Source organism: Sus scrofa, chromosome 12, assembly GCF_054392235.1.
Source record: "Sus scrofa isolate SSC_HxYL_T2T_F1_AM1 chromosome 12, Sscrofa_HxYL_maternal_Yorkshire_Landrace_v2.0, whole genome shotgun sequence".
Lineage (NCBI taxonomy): Eukaryota > Metazoa > Chordata > Mammalia > Artiodactyla > Suidae > Sus > Sus scrofa.
Genome location: NC_139394.1, coordinates 52,077,514 through 52,101,779, shown reverse-complemented (window position 1 = coordinate 52,101,779; position 24,266 = coordinate 52,077,514). Strand labels below are relative to the sequence as shown.

Genomic DNA, 24,266 nt, shown 5'->3' with positions numbered 1-24,266 from the left:
TAAATAAATATTTGGAGGATGACTTTTAAAAAGAGAAGAGGGAGTTCCCATCGTGGCGCAGTGGTTAACGAATCCGACTAGGAACCATGAGGTTGCGGGTTCGATCCCTGCCCTTGCTCAGGGGGTTAACGATCCGGCGTTGCCGTGAGCTGTGGTGTAGGTTGCAGACGCGGCTCGGATCCCGCGTTGCTGTGGCTCTGGCGTAGGCCGGTGGCTACAGCTCCGATTCAACCCCTAGCCTGGGAACCTCTATATGCCGCGGGAGCGGCCCAAGAAATAGCAACAACAACAACAAAAAAAAATTAAAAAAATTAAAAAAAATAAAAAGAGAAGAGAAATCAACTGAAAAGAGGCGGAAACAGACTGAGACAGAGACTGGAAGAAGAGCAGCCTCCCACCAGCCAGGAAGGGACAGAGCAGAAGATGGAAACTGTGAAACACGGTCTCCCCAAGATACCCAGAGATGGGTTACAGGTGTGGCTGTGACTGAGGCAGCAACAAGGGCCGGCCAGCCAGAAGCGACGTGAGAGATTGCGAGAAAGACCAAGACAGAACAAAGAGAGCAGACAGGAGAAGAGGAGACTGTGCAAAGAGAAGATGAAAGAAACATAGGCTGGGGGTCCCCTGGATGCCATGTTGTCCCTGCTGTGGCGCGGGTTCAGTCCTTGGCCCAGGAACTTCATATGCCATGGGCGTGGCCAAGGGAAAAAAGAAAAGAAAGAAACACAGGCTGAAGGTGCGTGACCCAGAGCAGAGTGATCAAGACTAAGACAGCAGGGATGGAGGGTTGCAGGTTCAATCCCTGGCCTTGCTCAGTGGGTTAAGAATCTGGCGTTGCTGTGAGCTGTGGTGTAGGTCGCAGATGCGGCTCGGATCCCACGTTGCTGTGGCTCTGGTGTAGGCCGGTGGCTACAGCTCTGATTAGACCCCTAGCCTGGGAACCTCCATATGCCGCGGGAGTGGCCCTAGAAAAGGCAAAAAGACTACAAAAAAAATTAAAAAAAAAAAAAAAGAGCTGTGGTGTAGGTCGCAGACACGGCTCAGATCCCAAGGTGCTGTGGCTGTGGTGTAGACCAGCAGCTATAGCTCCGATTCCACCCCTAGCCTGGGAGCTTCCATATGCTGCAGGTGTGGCCCTAAAATGACAAAAATAAATAAATAAAATTTAAAAAATAAAATCTTTGGGAAAGAGATGACACAAAAGCGGCAAAATCTCACAGTTGACTCTGGGTGGTGAGGAGTGAGGACGGGAGTCCTTAGGGCCCACAGGGACAGAGGTACCATTCTCTAATTGGGCACACAAGTCCCCACACGCCATCGTGCCGGAGTGTGTGCCCAGCACGTGAAGGCTTCATGCTCTGACTGGGGGCCCTACTCTGGCCCCCAAATTCCACCCACGTGAAATTCCACCTCTGCCTCTTGGCACATGTTCCTTTCTCTCCAAAGATGCCATTCCCCTTCCATAGCCAACTCTGGCTCAAACCCCTCCTTGTGCTGCACGGCTCCTTGGACCCGCTCAGCCCTGTCCTTCGTGTCACACATGTGTGTCACCTTCGTGGCAATTTACCTCGGTGTCTAGGTAGAGTTTCCTGCAAGTGCAAGGCCTCCTCTCTGGGAGCTCCTCCAGACGAGGCTGTTTAGCTTAAGAAACAAGGCTCAGGTATTTCTTTTCATGGTTGTTTTCCTCTCGATTTCCCCCAGGGCCCTGAACGGTTCTCCAAGCTCCCTCATTTCGGTTTCTGCCTAAACTTGGCCCTTCCACGAGTCTCCCCTGACCATCCCACCGAAACCCCAGCCCTGCCCAGTCACCTGGTTCAGCCTCTTCACACCATGCATCTCCGCTCGAAGTTATTTCTGCATTTGTTTATATTCTTCCTGGCCCCACTGAACAAGGGAAGGACCTTGTTTTTCTTGGTCACCCCTGTATTGTGAGTGCCTAGAAAAAGGCCCAGGACAGGGCCAGGGGTTCCATCAATATTTATGGAGTGAATGATTAGATTTTTCCAACTAGACTGCAAGTTCCAGACAGCAGGGTTTGGTTACTTCTGGAGGGAGCCAGCACATGGGTGGTTGTGAAATAAGATGTACTGATACAACAGAGAAGGAAAAAACCCTACACCTACACTGGGGGGTCAGGGCACCAGGGTCCAGGCCACTCACTTCATCTGGAATTTTCAGTCATAATATCTCCTCTCTTGGCCTTCCCTCAAGGGGCCTGGGGCTTGGGTTTCTGGGTCAACCCATGTTCCTGCTCTAGGATTTGATGGCGAACAGGTGCAATACTCAGGACTGTCCTGGGACACTGGTCATAGCTTGATGGCATTAGGGCCCCTGCTCCACCCTCCCATCCCAAGTCCTATCTGAGGCAGCCCACTCATCATCACTGGGGTGCCCCTGGAGTCCAGCACTGCTTGTCTGAGCTTGGACCAGAGAAAAGTTTATTGCAGGGCCAAGCAAGGAGAACGCACGGCTTGAGCTCAAAACCCCAAACATCCTAATGGTTTGGGGGAGAAGTTTTTTTCTTTCTTTCTTTCTTTTTAGGGCCACACTCGTGGCATATGGAGGTTCCCAGGCTAGCAGTTAAATCAGAGCTGTAGCTGCCAGCCTATACCACAGCCACAGCAACATTGCATCCGAGCCCATCTCGTTGAGAACTCCTGGGAGAGGATTTTATAGGCAAAATTGGGGGTAAGGGCTGCAGAGTGTATGACTTCCTTCTGATTGGTTGGTGGTGAGGTAATGGGGTGGGGCTCCAGGAATCTTGTCTTCTGCCTGTAGTTACCACCTTCCACCTGTGTGGGGGCCCTGTTCCAGCAGCAGAACTCAAAGGTGTTTTTATGTATATTCCTTGAGGAGGAACCAGAACACTGCCCCAAGACTGCACTATGGTTTCTTGCTGCTCCTCCCTTGTCTCTGTAACCCCTCCCTTCCCAGATGAGGGAATTCAAATTCAGTTGTTTGAACCCACTCTTTGGAACTCAGGGAAGGTCAAGGAGGCTGAAGCCTATTCCCCACAAGCAAGAAAGGCCCCACAGGGTCCTGCTCCGTCTCAGAGTTATTTTCTTTCCTGGCCTAGGTCTGTCTGCCCTGTGTTCTCTTGAAGTCAGTGCTGTCCCCCCCAGCTCCCAGGCCAGAGACCTGGGTGGGTTTGCCTCTCTTTTCTCACTCTCACTCTCTCAGCTAATTCGTCAACAGGTCTAGTTGATTTTACCTCCTGAGTTGCTCCTGAATCCATCTCTCCTTCCTTTTTTTCCCCCAGAGCCAAACCTGCGGCATATGGAAGTTCCCAGGCTAGGGGTCGACAGAGCTGCAGCTGCCAGCCAATGCCACAGCCACAGCCACTTGGGATCCAAGACTCTGTGACCTACAACACCGCTCACAGCAACACTGGATCCTTAACCCACTGGGCAAGGCCTGGGATGGAACCCGCATCCTCATGGATACTAGTCGGGTTCATTACCACTGAGCCACAGTGGGAACTCCCATCTCTTCTTTTCCCCCCTTTCCCACCACTATCAGAGCCCACCTCTACCTGGACTTAGGCAGAGGCCTCCCTACTGGTCTCCCTGCCTCTGCTCTGATTCCCTAGGTCCCCTTTTCATCCAGCTGTCAGAGTGAGCCTGACAGCAAACTTGCTTAAAAGCCATAAATGCCCAACCCTGCCCTTAGGATGGACTTCAAACACCTTTTCACTGGCCAGGAACCGCATACTTTGGGTCCAACCCGCTCCCATCTCCTACTGTGCCTCAACCCCCAAATTTGATTTTTGGCCTCAACCACAGTATGCAGAAGTTCCCTGGGCCAGGGATCGAACCCATGCCACAGCAGTGGCCAAGCAACATGCCAAACCGCTGCAGTGACAGCGCCAGATCTTTAACCCCCCTGAGCCACAAGAGAATTCTAATATAGTTTTTCTTTATTTTCAAAAAAATTTTTTTTCCCTCTTTTTATGGCCTCATCTGTGGCACATGAAAGTTCTCCAGCTGGGGTCAAATCAGAGCTACAGCTGAGGCCTACGCCACAGCAACGCCAGATCTGAGCTTCATCTGCGACCTATGCTGCAAATTTACAGTGTTGTGTTAGTTTCAGGTGTACAGCAAAGTGAAATATATATACATATACACGCTCTTTTTCAGATTCCTTTCTCATAGGTTATTGCAAAATACTGAGTACAGCGCTATTCAGTAAGTCTTTATTAGTTATCTGTTTTGTACACAGTAGTGTGTATATGTTAATCCCAAACTCCTAATTTATCCCTCCCAATTATTAATATTTTTTGACACAGCCTTTTCCTAGATTTCAAACCACACCACCCTGGAGGCCCATCCCTACAGGGGCATCCCATCCTGCTGCAGTCACCTCTAGGACCCTGCGGGCCCTCTCCCCTCGGCTCCGCCTACCGCCAGGGTCTTGCGCATGCCTGGGGTCCACCCCGGACGCGGATGCTCAGGCCCAGGCCCATTTAAGGACGGGAGGGGGCGGGCCGGGAAGGCTCCGCCTCCGCCCTGAGGTCAGCGCGCAGCGCTGCGTGTGACGCTCTGGTTGCCGCAGAGACGCCCCGCCCCCGCGCGGCGCTGCGGAACCGGAGCTCCGGGCGGCGTCGGCAGTGGCGCGGGAGGTGGCGAGGCCAGGGCGGCAGGAGCCGGAGCGGCTACCGCAGCGAGAGCGGCGGCGACAGAGCAGACCACAACGAAGGCGCACAGGCAGCCGAGCCGGGCCACGGGGAGAGCGGCCGCCGGGAAGCGGGCAGGAGGCTGGGCGGGCAGCGGGCAGCTGCCGAGCCGCGAAGCGACATGGTGCTGCTCAAGGAGTAGTGAGTGTCCAGCCGGCGGTGCGGGAGCGAGGAGGGAGGGAGAGCCGAGGATGACGACCAGGGAGGCTGATAGTCTAGCAGAAGGGATGCAGCGGCCGGACGGGGCCCGACGGAATGGAAAGCCCTGGATAGGCTTGTTGGGCGGCACAGCAAGGGGCGAGGGGGACAGCGAGGGCCGGACAGGGCCCGAGGTGGGCCCGACGGGGATAGAGAAGGACAGACAGCACCTGAGGTGGGGTCCAAGGGGCCGTGAAGGCCAAATAGGCTTGAGGAGAGGCCGCGGGGACAATGAGGGCCGGACAGGCCTGAGATGAGGTCAAGGGGACAGGGAGAGCCGGACAGGACATGGGGGGCTGCTGAGGGGAGCGGGAGCACGGGGTAAGATGTGGGGTGGTCCTAGAGTGAAGGCTGAGAGAGGCAAGAGGCAGCCAGAGCTGCAGGAGTGGCAGAGTGTACCCAGAGAGAGGGAGGAGTTGTCTGAGCCTATGAGGAAAGGCGGACAAGGGCAGGCAGGGCCAGGGTGCCGGCCAGTGGTGGGAAAGGGTTTGGGGCTGAACAATACCAAGGGGCACTGGGAGATCAGAAAAGACAGCTTCCAGAATGGAGTTGAGATGATGGGGAAAGAGTGTTGAGGGTAACCTGGGGTATGAGGAGTGGCTGCCTTGGGCATTAGGAGGGTGGTGATCAGTAGACACAGGAAGACGACTGGGGCTGAGTGACAGGGGAAGAGTCTAAGGAGTTAGCAGAGGGGACTGGTTGCCTGACATGATGCCCAGGTGGTGGGCACAGAGGCGGAAGTATTTGGAGTTGGCGGCGCAGGGGGGGAGGGGAGCTTAGGATGTTTGCTTGGAACTTGGAGACGCTTGGGTGAGGAGTCCCGGACATAATGGCCAGGGATAGGGGACAGGGCCAACATGGCCCTGGGGGATTCTCAGTCTTGGTGCAAAGAGATGGGGAAACTGTTTTGAGGAATTATTTTCATAAAGCCATTGACTGAGGAAAGACAGTGAGAGTGAAGGAGTTTCTGAGGAGTGATGCAGAGGCGGGGGGGTTAGCGAGTGACTTCTGGTCAGAGTTTCAGGGAGATGAGCTCGCTCCTGAAATCCAGCGCACTGGGTGACAGGTGGGGATGTTTGTGTGGCTAAATCAAATACGAGGTGACCCATTCCTGAAGCTCCTGGTTCCAAGTAGTCATCTAAGGACTTTTTTCTTCAAAGAGGAGAGATTGGCAGGGTGGGGTGGGGAGGTAGAGCGAGGGATTGGATGTGTACTTTTATTTATTTGTTTACGTATTTTTTTGTGTGTGTCTTTTTTGTATTTTCTTGGGCTGCACCCGCAGCATATGGAGGTTCCCAGGCTAGGGGTCGAATCAGAGCTGTAGCCGCCGGCCTACGCCACAGCCACAGCAACACGGGATCCGAGCCGCGTCTGCGACCTACACCACAGCTCACGGCAATGCCGAATCCTTAACCCACTGAGCAAGGCCAGGGATCAAACCCGCAACCTCGTGGTTCCTAGTGGGATTCGTTAACCACTGAGCCACGATGGGAACTTCTGGATGTGTACTTTTAGAACTTTCTGTGAAACTGTGCCTCCCTGGAGGGGAGGGCAAGTGAGCAGCCTCGGGCCAGAAGCCCGGGAAGCGCGGAAGTGGGAGATGTCCGGGTGAGAGCAGCTGGTGGAGCTCACTCAGCAGCGAGCAGGTGCGTGGAGAGCTGTTTCCATTTTGTCAGGGAGGGGACTTTGCCCCCTCGCATCTGGCTCTGCTCCTTGGAGGTTGCATAGGGCATTTGGGACATGGTGTGGAGCTTTGGATAGCAAAGGGAACAGAGACCCAGGTGTCATCTCAGCCTGACACCTCAGCTGAACAGCATTATTTCAAAGCCCCTCCACCTCTGTGTTTTTTCCGTTTTGTTTTGTTTTGTTTTTAGGGCCACCCCTGCGGCCTATGGAGGTACTCAGGCTAGGGGTCAAATCAGAGCTGTAGCTGCTGGCCTACACCACAGCCACAGCCACGTCAGATCTGAGCTGCATCTGTGGCCTTCACCACAGCTCACGGCAACGCCAGATCTTTAACCCACTCAGCGAGGCCAGGGATCGAACCTTCGTCCTCATGGATGCTAGTCAGATTCGTTTCCGCTGAGCCATGACAGCACCTCCCTCCTCTGTTTCTTGACATCCTCAGAGCTTTGTGTGGTGAAGAAAGAGGAATCTTTCCCCCCTCTTGGGAAGCCCGGAGAGGAAAGCATGGTGCACTTTTTTTTTTAATGGAAGTTCCCTGGCCAGGGCTTGAATCCGAGCCAGGGCTGCTACCTATGCTGCAGCTATGGCAACGCCAGATCCTTTAACCCACTGTGCTGGGCCGGGCATCGAACCCGTGCCTCTGTAGCCACCCAAGCTGCTGCAGTCTTCCTAACCCACTGTGCCACAGCAGGAACTCCGCGTGGTGCACTTTGGATTTTAATCTTGACTCTCTGGCTGACAGGCTTTCACCAGTCTCCAGGTTCCTTCTGTTCCCAGTCACATCGTAGAGTTGGTAGAAACCTGTCGTTTGTTTGTTTGTTTTGTCTTTTTAGGGCCAAACCCGTGGCATATGGTGGTTCCCAGGCTAGGGGTTGAATCGGAGCTGTAGCGGCCGGCCTGGGCCACAACCACAGCCACAGCCATGTGGGATCCAAGCCGTGTCTAAGACCTAGCCCACAGCTCACAGCAACGCCAGATCCTTAACCCACTGAGCGAGGCCAGGGATCGAACTCCCGTGCTCATAGATGCTAGTCAGATTCGTTAACCACGGCCACTCTGAAACCTGTAGTTTTTGTCAGGAAGGCCAGGCAGGGCAGAGAGGGGACCTTCCGAAGAGATCTGAGTGAGCTGTGGAGAGAAGTCCCCCCTTCCCAGTCTTTGATCTCCTCCCCTCGAAGCCTGCCAGGGAAAGGTGCAAGGGCCCGAGATGCGGGGCCTGCCTGGCACCTGCATTTCCTTCTTGCCCGGCCCGTGCGTCCCTGGGCCACCGGGAGGGGGGCGTCGGAGCCTTTTGGCTGTGGCTGCAGCGCTGCAGCTCCGGGGAGAGCGCGTGTGAAGGTCACGCTGAAGTGAGCCGCTCCAGTCCCAGCCCCACACGGCCTCTGCGGCCCTGTCCTTGCCCCCTCTCGCTGCTGAGCGCCGGGGCGCCGCTGTAACGGAGCAGCCTCAGAGCCTCCCATCAGGAGCTGGCGGGTGCCGAGCTCTTTTCAGGGGAGGCTTGGTGTCCACCCAGTGTCTGAAGGTTTGTCCCTGTTGATCTTTCTGACGCTTCCTCTAACAGGATTCTCGTTGATCGGAGTTCTGCAAATTCTTGGATGTGATTTTTACTGCAGTTCTTGAAGATGAAAGGCTTATTGTTTTCTAGGAAGTTTCTTCTGAGGGTGCAGCAAGTGTGGCCTCCAAGTCGGAAGCATCTTTCTGCACTGTCGGCTTTCTCTGGTGGGAGGAGAGCATGAGTGGCGGCAGCCAGTAACCCACAGCATCTACATTATTTGACTCATCCTCGAGGAGGAGAGTTAGGCAGTAATGACTTAGAACCCAGGTTGTTTTTCCTGCTGCTTTTCTACTTGGTGCCTTGCCTGGAAGTGTGCTGTTTTCCTCAGACCCTTCTGGGTGCTTCTTGCTAGCTGGGGACCTTTGTGGGACTGGAAAACAGTGAGCGGGCTATTTACCAGCCTGGAGCAGGGATCCCATTGGCAGAAGCACTGCCTCGGAGGGAGGGTGTAGCAGCCCCGCTTCAGCAAGCAGGCAAGATGCAGGAGGCTCTGGGCGGGGCAGGGGGGGGTCCAGCTAGGGTCTGGGAACTGAGACTCTAGGCTTGGGAGCTGGCTTGATTTGTAGGAATACAACCAGGCGTTTTGGTCTCAGTTCTCTGACCTCACGGCTTTGGACTGGGGCTTGGGTTGGCCAGTGCCCTGTGTTACCAATGCAAGCCACCCGGTGGAGGTCTGCCGGCCCTTGTACCCCTGTGTGTGGAGTTCTGATCAGGGTGGGACTTTGCTGACAAGGCTTCTCCATCAGGTGATTGATTGGTGGTACCTCCAGCAATTGGTGGGCATTGAAATGAAGAATTAGGATGCCTTTGGACGACTTCCAAGGTCAGGACACAAGTTAGCTGTCCTCTCTTGGTGGCCTTGTGGTAGTAGTTTATGTTGTAATGTCCAGCCCCAGAGCTGGTTGGAGTGTGCACTTAGGGAGATTAATTCTCCCAGGAGCTTGGCCTCTTCCTAGCCTTTCACCTTGAGGGCTGTTGTTGGGAGGTTGGATTCTCAGCAATGGAAATTCCCAGGGCCAACTTCTTTGGTCCTGGATCCTCATTTTAGCTGCAGTTTGCAGGGTTTTACTGGACGCGGTGGCAGGTTTTGTTGGGGAAGGTATTAGCGGAGGAGAGGGAGAAGACAGCTCCAGATGTACACCTGAGGCCTGGGAAGTGACTGGTGCGCAGTGGTGTCTCACGGTAGTTTTGCTTTGCATTTCTGTGGTTACCAAGGGAGAGGGGGAGGGAGTGGGATGGATTGGGAGCTTAGGGTTTATAGATGCAGACTATTGCTTTTGGAATGGATGAGCAATGAGATCCTGCTGGGTAGCACTGGGAACCATATCTGGCACTTAGGATGGAGCATGATAATGCGAGAAAAAAGAATGTATACATGTACGTGTAACTGGGTCACTATGCTATACCGTAGGGAAAAAAATTGTATTGGGGAACTAATAATTAAAAAAAAATTTTTTTAATTAAAAATAAAATATATGACAGATCTTTTTGGGAGTTCCTGTTGTGGTGCAGTGGTTAACGAATCCGACTAGGAACCATGAGGTTGTGGGTTCGATCCCTGGCCTTGCTCAGTGGATTAAGGATCCAGCGTTGCCCTGAGCTGTGGTGTAGGTTGCAGACGCAGCTCGGATCCCGCGTTGCTGTGACTGTGGTGTAGGCTGGTGGCTACGGCTCCGATTGGACCCCTAGCCTGGGAACCTCCATATGCCATGGGAGCAGCCCTAGAAAAGGCAAAAAGACAAAACCAAACCAAACAAACAAACAAACAAACAAACAAAAAAAGATCTTTTTGGCCAAAAAAAAAAAAAGAGCAGGTTTCAGAGCCTGAAGTTGATACTCTGTTTCCCTCTCTCGTAGTCGAGTCATCCTACCTGTGTCAGTAGAAGAGGTAAGTCCTTTTTCTTCCTTTTTATCCATAGTTGGACATAATCGCTTGTGACCCTCAGTTCCACTGGGCTCCAGGTAGCCTGCACCCGTATCCTCGTGTGGTTTTCCTGTTCGTTCCAGCACAGAGACACGCAGTCCTCCAGGTGAATTTTCCAGGCATGACTTTCCGGTGAAGGAAGGCCCCTGCGTGCCTGGCTGCCTGTGCGCGGCCTGCCTCTGGCTCTTGGCTGAGGAGATGACTTTGAATAGACGCCCCGTCAGCCCCTCTTCCCTGCTGGAACTCCGCTCACTTGCAGGCCTGTTCCCGAGGGGAATCAAGGACGTGTGTTTCTGGGGCCTCCGTGACTCGCAGGGAAGTGGGCCTGGCTCGCTCTGGTTTGTTGTGCAACAAACCGGCAGGGCCGGATGTCCCTGGGTTCCTCCCTAGCTGCGCTCTAGGTGGCTGCTGGGAAGACTGAGGCCAGGAACGCTCCTTCTGCAGAGGGCGGGGAACCAGGGACGGGCATTTGGGCTTGGCTTGCCCTCGGTCCTTTTATGGCTCTTGGGCCTGAGTGCCTGCGTATGAGGACCTGGCAGGATTTGCCACAAGAAGGTTCATGGGCCATGCTGACTCAGAGTTGGTCTCTGGGACAGCAGAGAACTGTCACAGAGCACCCAGTGTCCCGCCCATTCTCTGAACTTTCCTCACTCTCCCGGCACAGCCCTGTTCTTTGCACCCTTTGCATCCACAGGCTCCCCAGCTTCCAGTTAGGCGCGCGTTTGGGTGAAGTTGGTCGGAGAGGGCCCTCCGGTGCTCCCTTGGCTGCAGTGTCAGCATGAAGCTCCTGTGATAACTGCCTCTCTGTTCCAAATATGAAATGGACCTTTGAACAGTGAAATCAGGCCAGCAGAGCCCGCAGCACACTTGAGATGAGACAAATATCCAAGCCCCTTGGCCCCCGAAGGGGTGGGCGGACACAGCCCCTGGCGGATTGTGTCCCATGGCGGGCTGTGTGCCTTTACGAACTGTGGAGACCTGGCACGTGGGGCGGGGCAGGGTGGGGTGGGGCGGGGGTGCTGAACATGCTGAGGGAGTTCTGGGAAAGGAGGATGAGAGAAATGAGGTGGGGGGAGCTGGGGAAGAGGGTGCTGGCTTGATGCTGCGGTCCCTGGGGTGTCCTTGGGGGCCAGGGAGCCACATGCCTGGGCTGACAGCCATTGGCTTGGGGAGCGGGGGCTGCTAACCCACCTCTGGGGAGAGGGGGGTCCCTGCTCTCCTTAGGAAAACTAGCAAGTAATGATTTTCCAAACCAGGAGGCCAAGCACCAAGGCCCAGCCTGCCTCTTGCCCTTGGGGGTCTGATGTATCCCTCTCTGCCGTACAGGAAGATACCACATGCCAGGGAGGAAAGTGCCTCCCGGGAACTCAGGACCACCTCAAAGTGGCATTTTGGGGGTAAAATGGATGTCTTTTACAGGGAGTTTCTTGATGGGATGACAGGTGGGGCTGTCTGAGCAGCGTGGCAGATCCAGGAGGGCCAGCCCCGTGCGGGGGCATCTCGGCTGCTCAGCAGTAAGGCTGGCGGGCCCAGAACACTGATTGCTTATAGTGGGGCCAGCAGCGGCGGCAGGAAAGAGGAACTCACCTGGAGAGCGTCCGCACTGGGCGGTTTTCAGTTTGTGATGGTTTGTTTTTGGAGCCTTGAGGAAGTGGTAGAATGGGTGACCCGAGCCTGAAAGCAGAAGCCCGGGAAGAAGGCACTCGTTAGGAGTCATCTGTAACCGGTGGTGGGCAGCCAGAAACCGCTGGTGAGAAAGCAGGTTTCAGAGCCTGAGGTTGCACAGGGTGCGGGGGCCCCTGGGCTTGGCCTGGGTAGCGTTGAAGCAGGAACTGCCCTTTCGATGGCTTGAACCATAGATCCAGGAGATCAGAAAGTCTTGAATGGGAAAGCCAACGAAAAACAGAAGTGAGGACCTACCTTCTCAGAGTCTTTATCCAATAGCCCATCCTGACTCTCAGTTCCCAGGGGAACAGCCCCGTGTCACGTGGCTGCTGGATTCACTTCCCAGCTGGAGGCCACGATTTGAGGCCCTCAGAGATGTACCGTTTGGAGCGGGAAGAGAAGGGAGAAAGAGGCCCTGTCTTTATTACCATCCTGATGGCTTGAATCCACATTTGGGGGTTAAATTAGCTTGTGGCCAGCCCCACCCTTTGGCTTGACCCCCACTGTGCCGGGTTTCTGGACACAAGGGAGCAAGGGAGCCCTGGCTTTTTGACGTGGTGTGTCCACCTGGCTGAGTTTGGCCCACTCTTTCCCCTTACTGTGGGCAGGCAGTTTTACTTCCCGTTTCCAGAAATGCACGCCACCAGGCCCTTGTGGTACCTGGCCTGGCACGGCCATGGGGGTGGGACCAACCGAGAGCTGCCCAGTTTTTCACGACACGTTTTAGGCCCCCCCCCCTTACATCTCCTGGGCCCCAACTCCCAGATTGCCAAAGCAGCGGAGTCTCTGTGTTCCTGAGCTGTCTTAGTTCTTGGAACAAGGGAACAGATCTCTAGGGCAGAGAGCACTGTTCTAGGCCTGAGGAGGCTGGAATCCTGGTCTCCTCAGGGCTCTTTATCCGATTTAATGTTCTGACCCCCGACCCTCAGCACCCCATCTGAGCCTGGCTGCTCTCTACTTGCCCGGGGTGTGGAGCCACTGTGCCAAGGGAACCCTCTGGCCTGAAAAGTATCCCTCACTTGTAGCTCATGGAGGCTAGTCTTACTTACCCCTTCGGATTAACAAAACTGCCTTCACATGTCTCATTGGGATTAAAGGATCAGAATATCAAGAGAGATTAAAGGGGAAGATGCCAGCCCAGCACACTGATCCTCTTAGAGCCTGCCCTCTGATTCCTGCAGCTGAAGAGGAACCAAATGAAGGGGATTAGTCTGTGCCCGGGGCCCTCCCCACGCTGCAGGGCAGCCAGCAGCCCGTGCCCTCCACCAGGCCCTTTCCCTGCCTGCCCTTTCGGGTTGCTGAGTCAGTGGTTAGATGTTCTCATGACTCTTCTCTCAAACGGAGTTGCTGCTGCTTCTTAGGCACCCCTAGCGCAGCCAAACCCTGACCCACTGATAGGGATTTCCGTGTCTGCCTGTGTTAGGGGGTGGGCTTGAAAAGGCACAGGGACAGCTTGGGCTTCCTGGGAGCATTGAGGCAGCCCTGATGCTCTGGATTAGCCAGGTCAAGGTCACTGGCGCTCACCCAGGTGTTCCCCTTGACAGAATTAACTGAGCCTCGACCGAGTGCCAGGGGGCCTTTCCTTAGCGTCCTGCAGCATGTTTGCTCTGGAAGTTAGAGTCCTTTCTGCTTCGTGGTGAACAGTGAATTGTTCTGGGGCGCTGCTCAACCTTCCGTGCTTTGCCCGGAGAGGTCCCTGCTGTAGAGTTTGAGGGGAAGCGTGGGAGCCGCCTGGCTCCTTGTGGCGGTGGTTTCAGTGGCAGCTGCCGCGAGATGCCACTTCTCTGTCTTAATCTCAAAGGGAGAAAAACCTTTGCTTTTCACTCCTGGGAGTACCAGGAGTTTGGGGAGGGTGTGGAGGGTGAGGAAAGCTTTTATCCGCACCCCTCCCCTCTAACCGTAATCAAACACCTTTTTCTCTCTCGCTCATACTCTGTCGTGCCTCGTGGCATTGGCCGCGGTAGAGAAGACGTCTTTAGCATAGACGTAACTTTCTGAAGTTCCCATCGTGGTGCAGCAGAAACGAATCCGACTAGGAGCCATGGGGTTGTAGGTTCCATCCCTGGCCTCGCTCAGTGGGTTAAGGATCCAGCGTTGCTGTGAGCTGTGGTGTAGGTCGCAGACACAGCTCAGATCCTGCGTTGCTGTGGCTCTGGCGTAGGCTGGTGGCTACAGCTCCAATTAGACCCCTAGCCTGGGAACCTCCATGTGCCACCAGTGTGGCCCTAGAGAAAGCAAAAAAAAAAAAAAATAGAAAGGCGTAACTTTAACTGCTGCTGTCTATTCTCTCTTCCCCTCATTTTTTTTTCTCTGGACAGCGTCCCTCAGAGAGAAGGGGGCAGAAGGGCCAGGCCTGGGCACTGCCCAGGTCATTGGCCCTAACACCAAGTTGTCCTGAGGGGGCAGAGGAGGCCAGTGATCTTGACTGGTGACTTGATAGGGTGGCATGTGACCCAAATAAAGGAAAACTAGGCTTTGACCGTCTAGTAAGTGCCAACACAGAGGGTGCAGCCAGCCAGCACCGTGGGGCAGGAATCTGTGCTATCTAATACGGGCAGCAGGGCGCTTGCTTCAGCCGTGTGAAGAGTCAAGAAAGTAGCCAGAGGTTTGGGTACCTGTAAGACTGTCTGGAGCCCCTGGCAGGGTGAGGAGGGTCCCAGAAACTGGAGAAAAGGCCAGTTTTACAGCAGAGGTGGTGGATTTCACAAAACACTGGGTGACTTTCTTTATAAGAAGTCATGTCTTAGCATCTGTCTAAATGAATGGGATAAAGAGACTTCTAGGAGCCAACCTAGATCTTGTTCGGGGATCTGGTACCAAAGGCAGCTCCAGGGCAGAAGCTGCCTCGGAATCTGGAATCTGTCTTCTGGATCATGACATGAGATGAAGTGTACTCACCTGCCTCCTTCAGCCTTGATGGAGGAGGTGAAAATGGGAGGATCAAATTAAAGCCATCTGATGGCTAAAGAGAGGCCATGGAGTGGCTCTGGGGCCCCGTGTGAAGCTGGGGCGAGCTCCCGGATCAGGGGATCCCAGAGCAATCTAAGTGGACAGTTCCTGGCCCCTGGACTGTGTGCAGCCATCGAGAAGATTCTGTACCGGCAGTAACTCCCGTCTTTCTGTTCCTTCAGTATCAAGTAGGGCAGCTGTATTCTGTGGCCGAGGCCAGCAAAAATGAAACGGGCGGTGGCGAAGGCGTGGAGGTCCTGGTGAACGAGCCCTACGAGAAGGACGGTGAGAAAGGACAGTACACACACAAGATCTACCACTTACAGAGGTAGGTGCCTCCGGGCAGAGCCACGGTGGCCTGGTACCGAAGTGGGGGGGGGGGAGAATTGGGGGTGTTTCTGGCTTATTAGCTGGTTGCTCCCATTGCTTCACCTCTGGAAGTGATGATACTTGGCTCACTTCAAGGGTTTTGTTGTTACTTTTATTTGAAAATCAAAGTAGTGCTTGCCCCACCAGGCTCCTAGTCCCCAGAAGTGATAGTGTTTAGCTCCTTGTGGGCCTTTCCCTTGCCTGTGAGTGTAGAAGAGTGTGTGTGTGTGTGTGTGTGTGCGCACTCGTGCACTCTGTCTGTGAATGGGTGTTTGTTTCCTTTATCATCTGACAGAGGTGGGACCTCTTATCGTCATGGTTGTCTTTCACTGGCAGCACCTTTGGCCTCACTCCTTTGAAGTTCACAGAGTGTCTGTGGAGAGAGGGGCTGCTGGGAAAGTCTTCTCTTGAGGCGTATTTATAGTCACTTCAGACTTTACAGAGCGGGCTCCAGTGAAACACCTTCTGCCTGAATCTTTTTTTTTTTTTTTTTTTTGTCTTTTTAGGGCTCTGCCCTTGGCAGTATGGAAGCTCCCAGGCTGGGGGTCGAATCAGAGCTACAGCTGCCGGCCTACACCACAGCCACAGCAACGCAGGATCCGAGCCGCATCTTCGACCTACACCACAGCTCACGGCAAGTCTGGATCCTTTTTTTCTTGGTTTTTTTTTTTTTTTGTCTCTTTGCCCTTTCTAGGGCTGCTCCCACGGCACACGGAGGTTCCCAGGCGAGGGGTCTAATCGGAGTCGTAGCCGCCAGCCTACACCACAGCCATAGCAACGAGGGACCCGAGCCACGTCTGCGACCTACACCACAGCAACGCCAGATCCTTAACCCACTGAGCGGTGCCAGGGTTCGTACCCGCATTCTCATAGATCCTAGTCAGGTTCTTAACCTGCTGAGCCACAGTGGGAACTCCCCCAGTATTTTCCAAATTGTGATAAATGTGCATAACACAGAATTCACCATTTTTACCATAAAGTGCATTCGCATTGCTGTGCACCTTAAACCTGAATTTAATCTCTCATCAAACTGAGCAAACCAATGTCATTTTCATATGGTAAAAATCGCTGATTTAGTGTAGTCTGCTGCTCCCAGAGGGGCCCAGGATTTTGTGAGAGCTGGAGCCATGAGGTGGGGAAAAAAATCTCTCTGTGATCCCATTTCTTTGCCATTGTGCTCTTCTCCCTCCATGCCTCCTCTCCGTCCTCCTCTGAGTTGACGGCCAACCAGTCCTTACTGGGCCATTAACTGCTGATTAGAATAAGGCTCAAGATACACCTACCCCACAGTGCATTTGTTGTTTGTTTGTTTGTTGCTTTTTATGGCCACACTGATGGCATATGGAGGTTCCCAGGCTAGGGGTCGAATCGGAGGTTAGCTGCCAGCCCACACCACAGCCACAGCAAGGCCAGATCTGAGCCGCGTCTGCGACCTACTCCACAGCTCACGGCAACACTGGATCCTTAACCCATTGAGCGAGGCCAGGGATCAAACCTGAATTCTCATGGATACTAGTCAGGTTTGTTTCTGCTGCATCACAATGGGAACTCCACATTTGTATTTTTTAAAGAGGTCTTTGAAAAGAGATAGTGAGTTTGGTAGCAGGAGCCAGTTGGCTCTTCAAGACCCACTTTGTCGGTGAGTTCCCTAGGGTGGTGAGGATTTGGTGCTTTCACTGGTCTGGGAACTGAGACCCTACATCAAGCCACTGTGTGCTGCAGCCAAAGCGTATTTTAAAATAGTGAAAAAGACTTGGTTCAACCCGAGGGGCAGAGAAGAGGTCTGTGCACATGGAAGGAGGGACCTGCCTCATCTTCTTCCTTATGGAGAGGGTGTGAACTTTTGAACTGCTGTCACTACTTTTTCTTTTTTTTTTTTTTTTTTGCTTTTTGCATTTTAGGGCTGCACCCACGGCATATGGAGGTTCCCAGGCTAGGGGTCACATTGGAGCTACAGCTTTTGGCCTACACCACAGCAACACCAGATCCGAGCTTTGTCTGCGACCTACACCACAGCTCACGGCAACACCAGATCCTTAACCCACTGATCGAGGCCAGGGATTAAACCTGCAACCGCATGGTTCCTGGTCGGATTCATTTCCACTGTGCCACGGCGGGAACTCCTGCTGTCACTACTCTTAACCCCAAAACATGCAGCTGCAAAAAGAGAAAAAGAAAACAGAGTCAATGTTACTAAGTGCCATGACCACCTCTCTTGAGGACAGAGGCCTTCCTGTTACCAGTTAGTCCCAGAGCTATTAGTTCTTATTGTCCCAATCAGAAACCATGGTTTCAGAGTTCCTGTTGCGGCTCAGTGGGTTATGCTCTCGACTAGTATCCATGAGGATGCAGGTTCAGTCCCTGGGCTCTCAGTGGGTTACGGATCCAGTGTTGCTGTGAGCTGTGGTGTAGGTCGCAGATGCAGCTCGAATCTGGCATTGCTCTGGCTATGGTGTAGGCCGCCAGCAGCAGCTCCAATTCAGCCTCTACCCTGGGAACTCCATATGCCCACAGGTGCGGCCCTAAAAAGCCAAAAACACAAAACCCTAAAAACCAAAAAACCATGGTCTCACCACCACCCTCTTCCTTGTCGTATCACATCAAGTCCTTCTGAATCCATCCGCTTGGTTACCTCCAGTGTTTCCATTTCCTTCCGTCCTCTTTTGTCTGGACTGTTACAGCAGCTCCTGACCGGCCTCCGTGCTCTTTCCGCTTCTCCACGGCTCCCAGAGTTCCTCCAGCTCTGGTGCTCCCCAGCCAGGGAGCCGTAGACGGCCCTTTGCCCTGGGATAAGGTCCGTCCTCTTTGATGTAGCTGCAGGGCCCCTTATGACCCAGCCTCTGATGGTTCCCAGCCTTGTCCTTCACCCCAGCCACTCCAAACTTCCCTCTCCTTCCCCCAGCTTTCCCCACCCCACTCCTGTCCCTTGGTCTCGCTCAGTCCTACCCACTGGCTACTCCGTGTGTTCCTGTACCCCGTCCTCTCCCTGGGGAGCCTCCCCGTGGCCATTCTCTCACAGGGCTCTCTCTGCGCCTGAGCTCCCTGCTCTGCCGTCGTGGCTCACTGGGCAGGGCTGGCCTCTGCCTGGTTAGTTCACTCCTCACCGGAAGGGGAGGGTAGGATCCACGTCTGTGCCACTTCTCTCTGTATCCCTGTGCCTGGCACGTGGAAGTACTTACCTGAATGAGTGTGGCTGTGAGTGCCTGGATCTCAGCCGGCTGCTCTGGGTGCTGGGAGTTAGCTGGGGGCGGGCGGAGGAGGCGAACGGGGTGTAGCTCTTTTTTCTTAGGCCTCAGGCTCTACAGCTGATGCGATTGTTGGAGCCTGCTAAAGACTACAGAGATTACTAGTTAAAAGCTAAGAGAGGAGACTTGCTGTTGTGGCTCAGTGGGTTAAGAACCCTACTACTATCCATGGGATGTGGCTTCGCTCCCTAGCCTCTCTCAGTGGGCTAAGGATCCTGCATTGCAGTGAGCTGCGGTGTAGGTCGCAGATGAGGCTGGGATCCCGAGTTGCTGTGGCTGAGACATAGGCCAGCAGCTGCAGCTCCAATTTGACCCCTAGCTTGGAAATTTCCGTAAACCGCAAGTGGGGCCCTAAAAAAGCAAAAAAATTTTTAAAAATAAAAAAAGTAAATGAAAGCTAAGGAAGAGGCTATACATACCTTTTAATTTACTTTTGTTTGTTTTTTGTATTAAAGCATAGGTGATTTACAATATTGTGCCAATGTATTTTTTTTTTTTTTTGTCCTTTTACGGCTGCACCTGTGGCACATGGAGGTTCCCAGGCTAGGGGTCCAGTCTGAGCTGTAGCCACCAGCCTACACCAGAGCCACAGCAATGCCAGATCTAAGCTGCGTCTGCAACCTACACCACAGCTCACACCAACGCCAGATCCTTAACCCACTGAGCGCGGCCAGGGATCGAATCTGGAACCTCATGGTTCCTAGTCGGATTCGTTTCCTCTGCGCCACAGCGGGAACTCCTGTGCCAATATTTTTAAAAAATTTTTGCCTTTGCCCATGGCATGTGAAAGTTCTCCAGCCAGGGATCAAACCTACACCACGCCACGGCAACCCAGGCTGCCGCAGTGACAACACCAGATCCTTAACCTACTGTGCCACCAGAGAACTCCACCTTTTTTATTTTTATGTTTTTATTTTTTGTTTTTTTGGGTTTTTAGGGCCACACACCCGCAGCATATGGGGGTTCCCAGGCTAGGGGTCTAATGGGAGCTACAGCTGCCGGCTTACGCCACAGCCACAGCAGCTCGGGGTCTGAGCCTGGTCTGCGACCTACCCCACAGCTCACGGCAACACTAGATCCTTAACCCACTGAGCGAGGCCAGGGATCAAACCTGCATCCTCATGGATACTAGTTGGATTCATTTCCACTGCTCCACAATGGGAACTCCACCTTTTTTTAAAAAAAGAAGCAAAGTGTGCTCTTATTGTACCTGCTGTTCCATAACCTGAGATAAGAAGAATTGAAGAAAATATTTTGTCCTGGGAGGCAGATGGCCCTGAGGCCCTGCTGGCCACCCAGAACTGACCTTAGCAGATCAGATCAGCTGGGATGCATTATTCCAAGTTAGTCAGCCAGTCCCTCTGGCCGCTCTTGAGGCATCTCATCCTTGCAACGTGTGGTACCCTGCGGGGGCCCAGTGAGCTCTGGGAAAGCGCAGGATGATAGCAGAGGGCTGCAAAGCCACGGCAGGTAGCCCCCGGGGCCTCACTGGTTGCAGGTGGATGTTAGCCCTGAGCTGAGCTGGGATGTCGGGCTCTGACAGGTGGCTTCTCGTACACGAGTAACCTGTCACTCTCAAGGGAACTTGCGGGTCAGCCCCCCAACCCCCGCACCCCGTGAAGCCAGAGCTGCAACCTGGAGGGTGGGCCGTGCAAGCCCACTGTCCTCTAACTCTCGCCTCTGTTTCTCTCGACACCACAGCAAAGTGCCCACGTTTGTTCGAATGCTGGCCCCGGAGGGAGCCCTGAATATCCATGAAAAAGCATGGAATGCCTACCCTTATTGCAGAACCGGTGAGTGTAGACCCGGCCTGACCTGGAGTTTGGGCCCCTACGTGGATGGGGGGTGTGGTCGGGTAGGCCCAGGGGTGGCGGGGAATTGGGGTTTGTGTCCCACCTGCACTTTCCAGTATATAAAATCTCCAGGAGTTCCCGTCGTGGCGCAGTGGTTAACGAATCCGACTAGGAACCATAAGGTTGCGGATTCGGTCCCTGCCCCTGCTCAGTGGGTTAACGATCCGGCGTTGCCGTGAGCTGTGGTGTAGGTTGCAGACGTGGCTCGGATCCCACGTTGCTGTGGCTCTGGCGTAGGCCGGTGGCTACAGCTCCGATTCGACCCCTAGCCTAGGAACCTCCAGATGCCGCAGATGCGGCACAAAGAAAGAGCAAAAAAAAAAAAAATCTCCAGACACATTTTCTATGCAAATTTTGGGTCAAATGATACTGATTATTAAATTGCTTTTTGGGGGGTACTGTTCTTGTGGCATGCGGAAGTTCCCAAACCAGGGATCAAACCCATGCCACAGCAGTGACAATGCTGGATCCTTAACCAAAAAAAAAAAAAAAAGGAGTTCCCACCATGGCTCAGCGGAAAAGAATCCAACTAGGAACCATGAGGTTGTGGGTTTGATCCCTGGCCTCGCTCAGTGGGTTGGGGATCCGGCATTGCCATGAGCTCTGGTGTAGGTCACAGACGCAATTCGGATCCTGAGTTGCTGTGGCATAGACCCCTAGCCTGGGACCTCCTTATGCCACGACTGTGGCCCTAAAAGACAACCCCCCCTCCCAAAAAGAGTAGATCCTGGGAGTTCCCATTGTGGCACAATAGAGATGAATCTGACTAGGAACCATGAGGTTGCGGGTTCGACCCCTGGCCTTGTTTAGTGGGTTAAGGATCCGGCATTGCCGTGAGCTGTGGTGTAGGTTGCAGACGTGGCTTGGATCTGGCGTTGCTGTGGCTGTGGTGTAGACCCCTAGCCTGGGAACCTCCATGTGCTGCGGATGGGGCCCTAAAAAGACACACACACACAAAATTGCTTGTTTTTACTGAGTAAATGGAGAAGAGAACCTTTTCTCTGTCAACTGTGTAGTCTCCTGTTTTTTTTTAATTTGTAGTGGCTGCATAGTATTTCATTGTAGGAATGTGCTGGAATCTTTTTAAGCCGTTCCTTTATTGTTAGATACTGAAATTTCCAGTTTTAATGTGAGGTATTCTTGTTTGGCTTGAAAAGCAGCAGCGAGGCCCAGGGGCTCTTGAGAGCGGCTGTCACAGGAAAGGACCTGTAGGACGACCTTCCTGCCCTGGGGCAGGGCCAGGCCTACACACCAAGAAGACGGCAAAGAAAACCCTGATGTTGGGGAAAAGCAGCTGCGGCTTAGGCTGTGACTGCGGCTTGGATCTGATCCCTGGCCGGGGAGCTCCACATGCTGTGTGGCAGCCAAAAGTGTTGGGGGGGGGGGGGATACCGAATTTTTTTTCCCCCCTGGCTTTGTCCTTGGCATGCAGAAGTTCAAAGGCCAGGGATCAGACCCAAGCTATAGCAGTGACAACACCAAGTCTTTAATCACTAGGTCACCAGGGAACTCTGAAGAGAGCTGAAATGTGTATATTTCACACCTGCAGCATATGGAAGTTCCAGGGCCAGGGACTGAATCCAAGCCACAGCTATAGCATCTCTGGATCCTTTAACCCATTGCTCTGGGCTGGGGATTGAACCCATGCCTCTGCAGCCGCCTGAGCTGCTGCCACCTACACCACAGCTCATGACAATATCAGATCCTTAATCCACTGAATGAGGCCAGGGATCAAACTTACGTCCTCAGGGATGCTAGGGTTGGGTTCTTTACCATTGAGCCACTCCAGGAATAAGCCAAAATTTTCATGAGAAAGAATTTATAAACAGCTCTTCCCCGCAGTACATGTGCCGGATTTGGGGGGGCGGGGTGCAGGAGGGAGGTCACTGCTAAGAGCCCTGAATCCATGGCTTCCGCTCAACCAGCACATTCTGTAGTTGAAGGTGGAAGTAGGATTGGAATGATTCCCTTAATCTTCACTGGTCTTCTAGCTGGAGTTTCTGGCAAGGAAAGATTTGAACCTCCATAGAGAACTTTCTAATCTAGACATTCTGGGATTCCTTTTGAGTCGTTTAGACTCTTAGCTTTCCAGGATTCCTAGGTCTTGAGGGCCATTTAGAAGCGACCTGCTGGAGGGCCCAGGTTCTTACTGATCCATATCCATACCCTCGGGGAGAGTAGGGGGTCCCTAGAGGTCCCTTGGATGACTTGACTGTGAGTTGAGTGGCCTTTCCCCAGCCTGTCTACATTTGTTGGCACAGACAGTCTGGCTGTAGGGTCCTCCTGCCAGCCGCTGCTTCCGTGTACTGTGTTTTTGGGGTTTTCTTTGTCTTTTTTTTTAGGGTCACAGCCATAGCCTATGGAGGTTCCCAGGGGTCCAGTTGGAGCTACAGCTGTGGGCTGGCCTACACCAGAGCCACAGCAACGGCAGATCCGATCCGTGTCTGTGACCTACACGACAACTCACGGCAACACCAGATCCTTAACCCACTGAGGGAGGCCAAGGATCGAACCCGCAGCCTCATGGTTCTTAGTCAGACTCGTTTCTGCTGCACCATGCCGGGAACTCCTGTGATCTGTCAAACGTGCCTTATTCGCCGGGGTCTGGCACTCCCGAGATTGGATCTGATAGGATGTTCCACCCACATGGTCTTTACCCTGTAGACTTTGGAAATGACTAAAGCCTGGAGCACAGGGAGCACGTTGCTCTCTTCAGTCCTCAGTAGCCCTCCACGGGTTCGAGAACCTCGTATCAGGAAATGCACAGTCATGGGCGTGACCTGGGATGTGTAATGCTTAGCGTTTTATTGCTGTAGCTGAAATACAAACATCACTCTTCCCTAAGCCTCGAGCAGGAAGCTGTTTAATTCTTGGAAAAGAAGCATGCACACACTTTCTTAAGAGACAGTGTGCACGGTGGCCGGGTGTGTCTGGTCTAGGGCCAAAGGTGAATTTTCTTGATGTCTAAGAGAGTTCCCTTGAGCATGCGTCATACGAACCGTGGCCAACTTGGCATCAAGGAGGCAAATGGATAGCGTGGGCTACTGCATGCCTGGGGCAGGATTCTGGGTACACAGCTTGTGCCCGCTAAGAGATGCTGCCGTCCTCCGTGTGATTCTGGGGAAGGTGTGCTCCTGCTGACAGGGGCATTTCTCTAGACACCAGATGTTCATTCGCATCTGCTTCTGATCCTTGGCCAAAAGAAGAAAAACGTAATTGGTAAATGCTCCGCAAAGAGGAGAGACAGGAAGCTGGGGAGGGAAGGTTTGGCTTCCTTAGGCGCTAACCTCACAGGCAGAACCCACCATCAGTCATCCAGAATGGATCTTAGATCTGTTCAGTTCGTTGTTGCTCTTGTAAAGCAAAACATAGAAACAAGGAAGGCTGTGTCCAGTGCCCTCTGGGGACTGGTAGGGAAGAATTATTAGTGCAGACCCCTGGGTCTGGCCTGAGTAGACGGAAGGTGGAGGCGAGACGGGAGGGGAGTGTGGCGTGGCATTCCGCACGCCATCTGAAGGCTCTGCCCTATTCTCAGGGGAATGAGGCGAGATTTGAGATTTGAAACCTCCTACTCGTGAGCAGCTCTTTCTGTCCTCTCGCCTCATTTCTCTTTCAATTCCCCTGATGCTCATGAGTTGGGACACGAAGAGGGTATGATGGGACCCAGTCTGTGAACAAAGGGAAGAAGAGATGCTTGCTTTGGCAGCACAGAGCATTAAGTGGGAATGATACAGAGAGATTAGCAGGGCCCCTGTGCAAGGATGACACACAAATTCATGAAGCGTCCCATTAAAAAAAAAAAAAAAAAGTAGGAAGAAGGAAATAAATGTTTCTCCTCCTGCCTCCCTCTAATCGTAACCGTGGGCTGAATACAGTCATACAGTCTCACTTAAACCATAGTTTTAAAAAAGTACCTTCTTCAGCAGGTTGAGGATCTGGTGTCACTGCAGTGGCTCAGGTCCCTGCAGCGGCGTGGGTTCATTTGATTGTTGGCTTGGGAACTTATATATGCTGTGGGCACAGCCCAAAAAAATTATTTAATTAAAAATAAAAACAGGGGAGTTCCCGTCATGGCGCAGTGGTTAACAAATCCGACTAGGAACCATGAGGTTTTGGGTTCGATCCCTGGCCTCGCTCAGTGGGTTAAGGT

The 24,266-nt window shown here is 53.4% G+C and overlaps 1 protein-coding gene and 1 non-coding gene across 5 annotated transcripts in view; both read left to right on the top strand.

Annotated features, from left to right (window-relative positions):
* The first annotated feature begins 4,579 nt into the window (after positions 1-4,579).
* Positions 4,580-24,266, top strand: part of PITPNA (phosphatidylinositol transfer protein alpha) — a 45,686-nt gene continuing 25,999 nt past the window's right edge. For 3 of the 4 annotated variants that reach the window (XM_084985738.1, XM_084985737.1, XM_084985739.1), the window contains exons 1-4: positions 4,580-4,813; positions 9,969-9,999; positions 14,832-14,977; positions 19,965-20,060. In XM_084985738.1, coding sequence (XP_084841864.1) covers positions 4,794-4,813; positions 9,969-9,999; positions 14,832-14,977; positions 19,965-20,060 — 293 coding nt within the window. In that variant the 5' untranslated portion in view covers positions 4,580-4,793. The remainder of the gene's footprint in view (positions 4,814-9,968; positions 10,000-14,831; positions 14,978-19,964; positions 20,061-24,266) is intronic. The other variant, XM_084985740.1, reaches the window with a different exon arrangement.
* On the top strand, positions 23,807-23,912 carry LOC146398304 (U6 spliceosomal RNA). Its single transcript, XR_014822177.1, has one exon. It is a non-coding gene; the product is annotated as a U6 spliceosomal RNA (small nuclear RNA).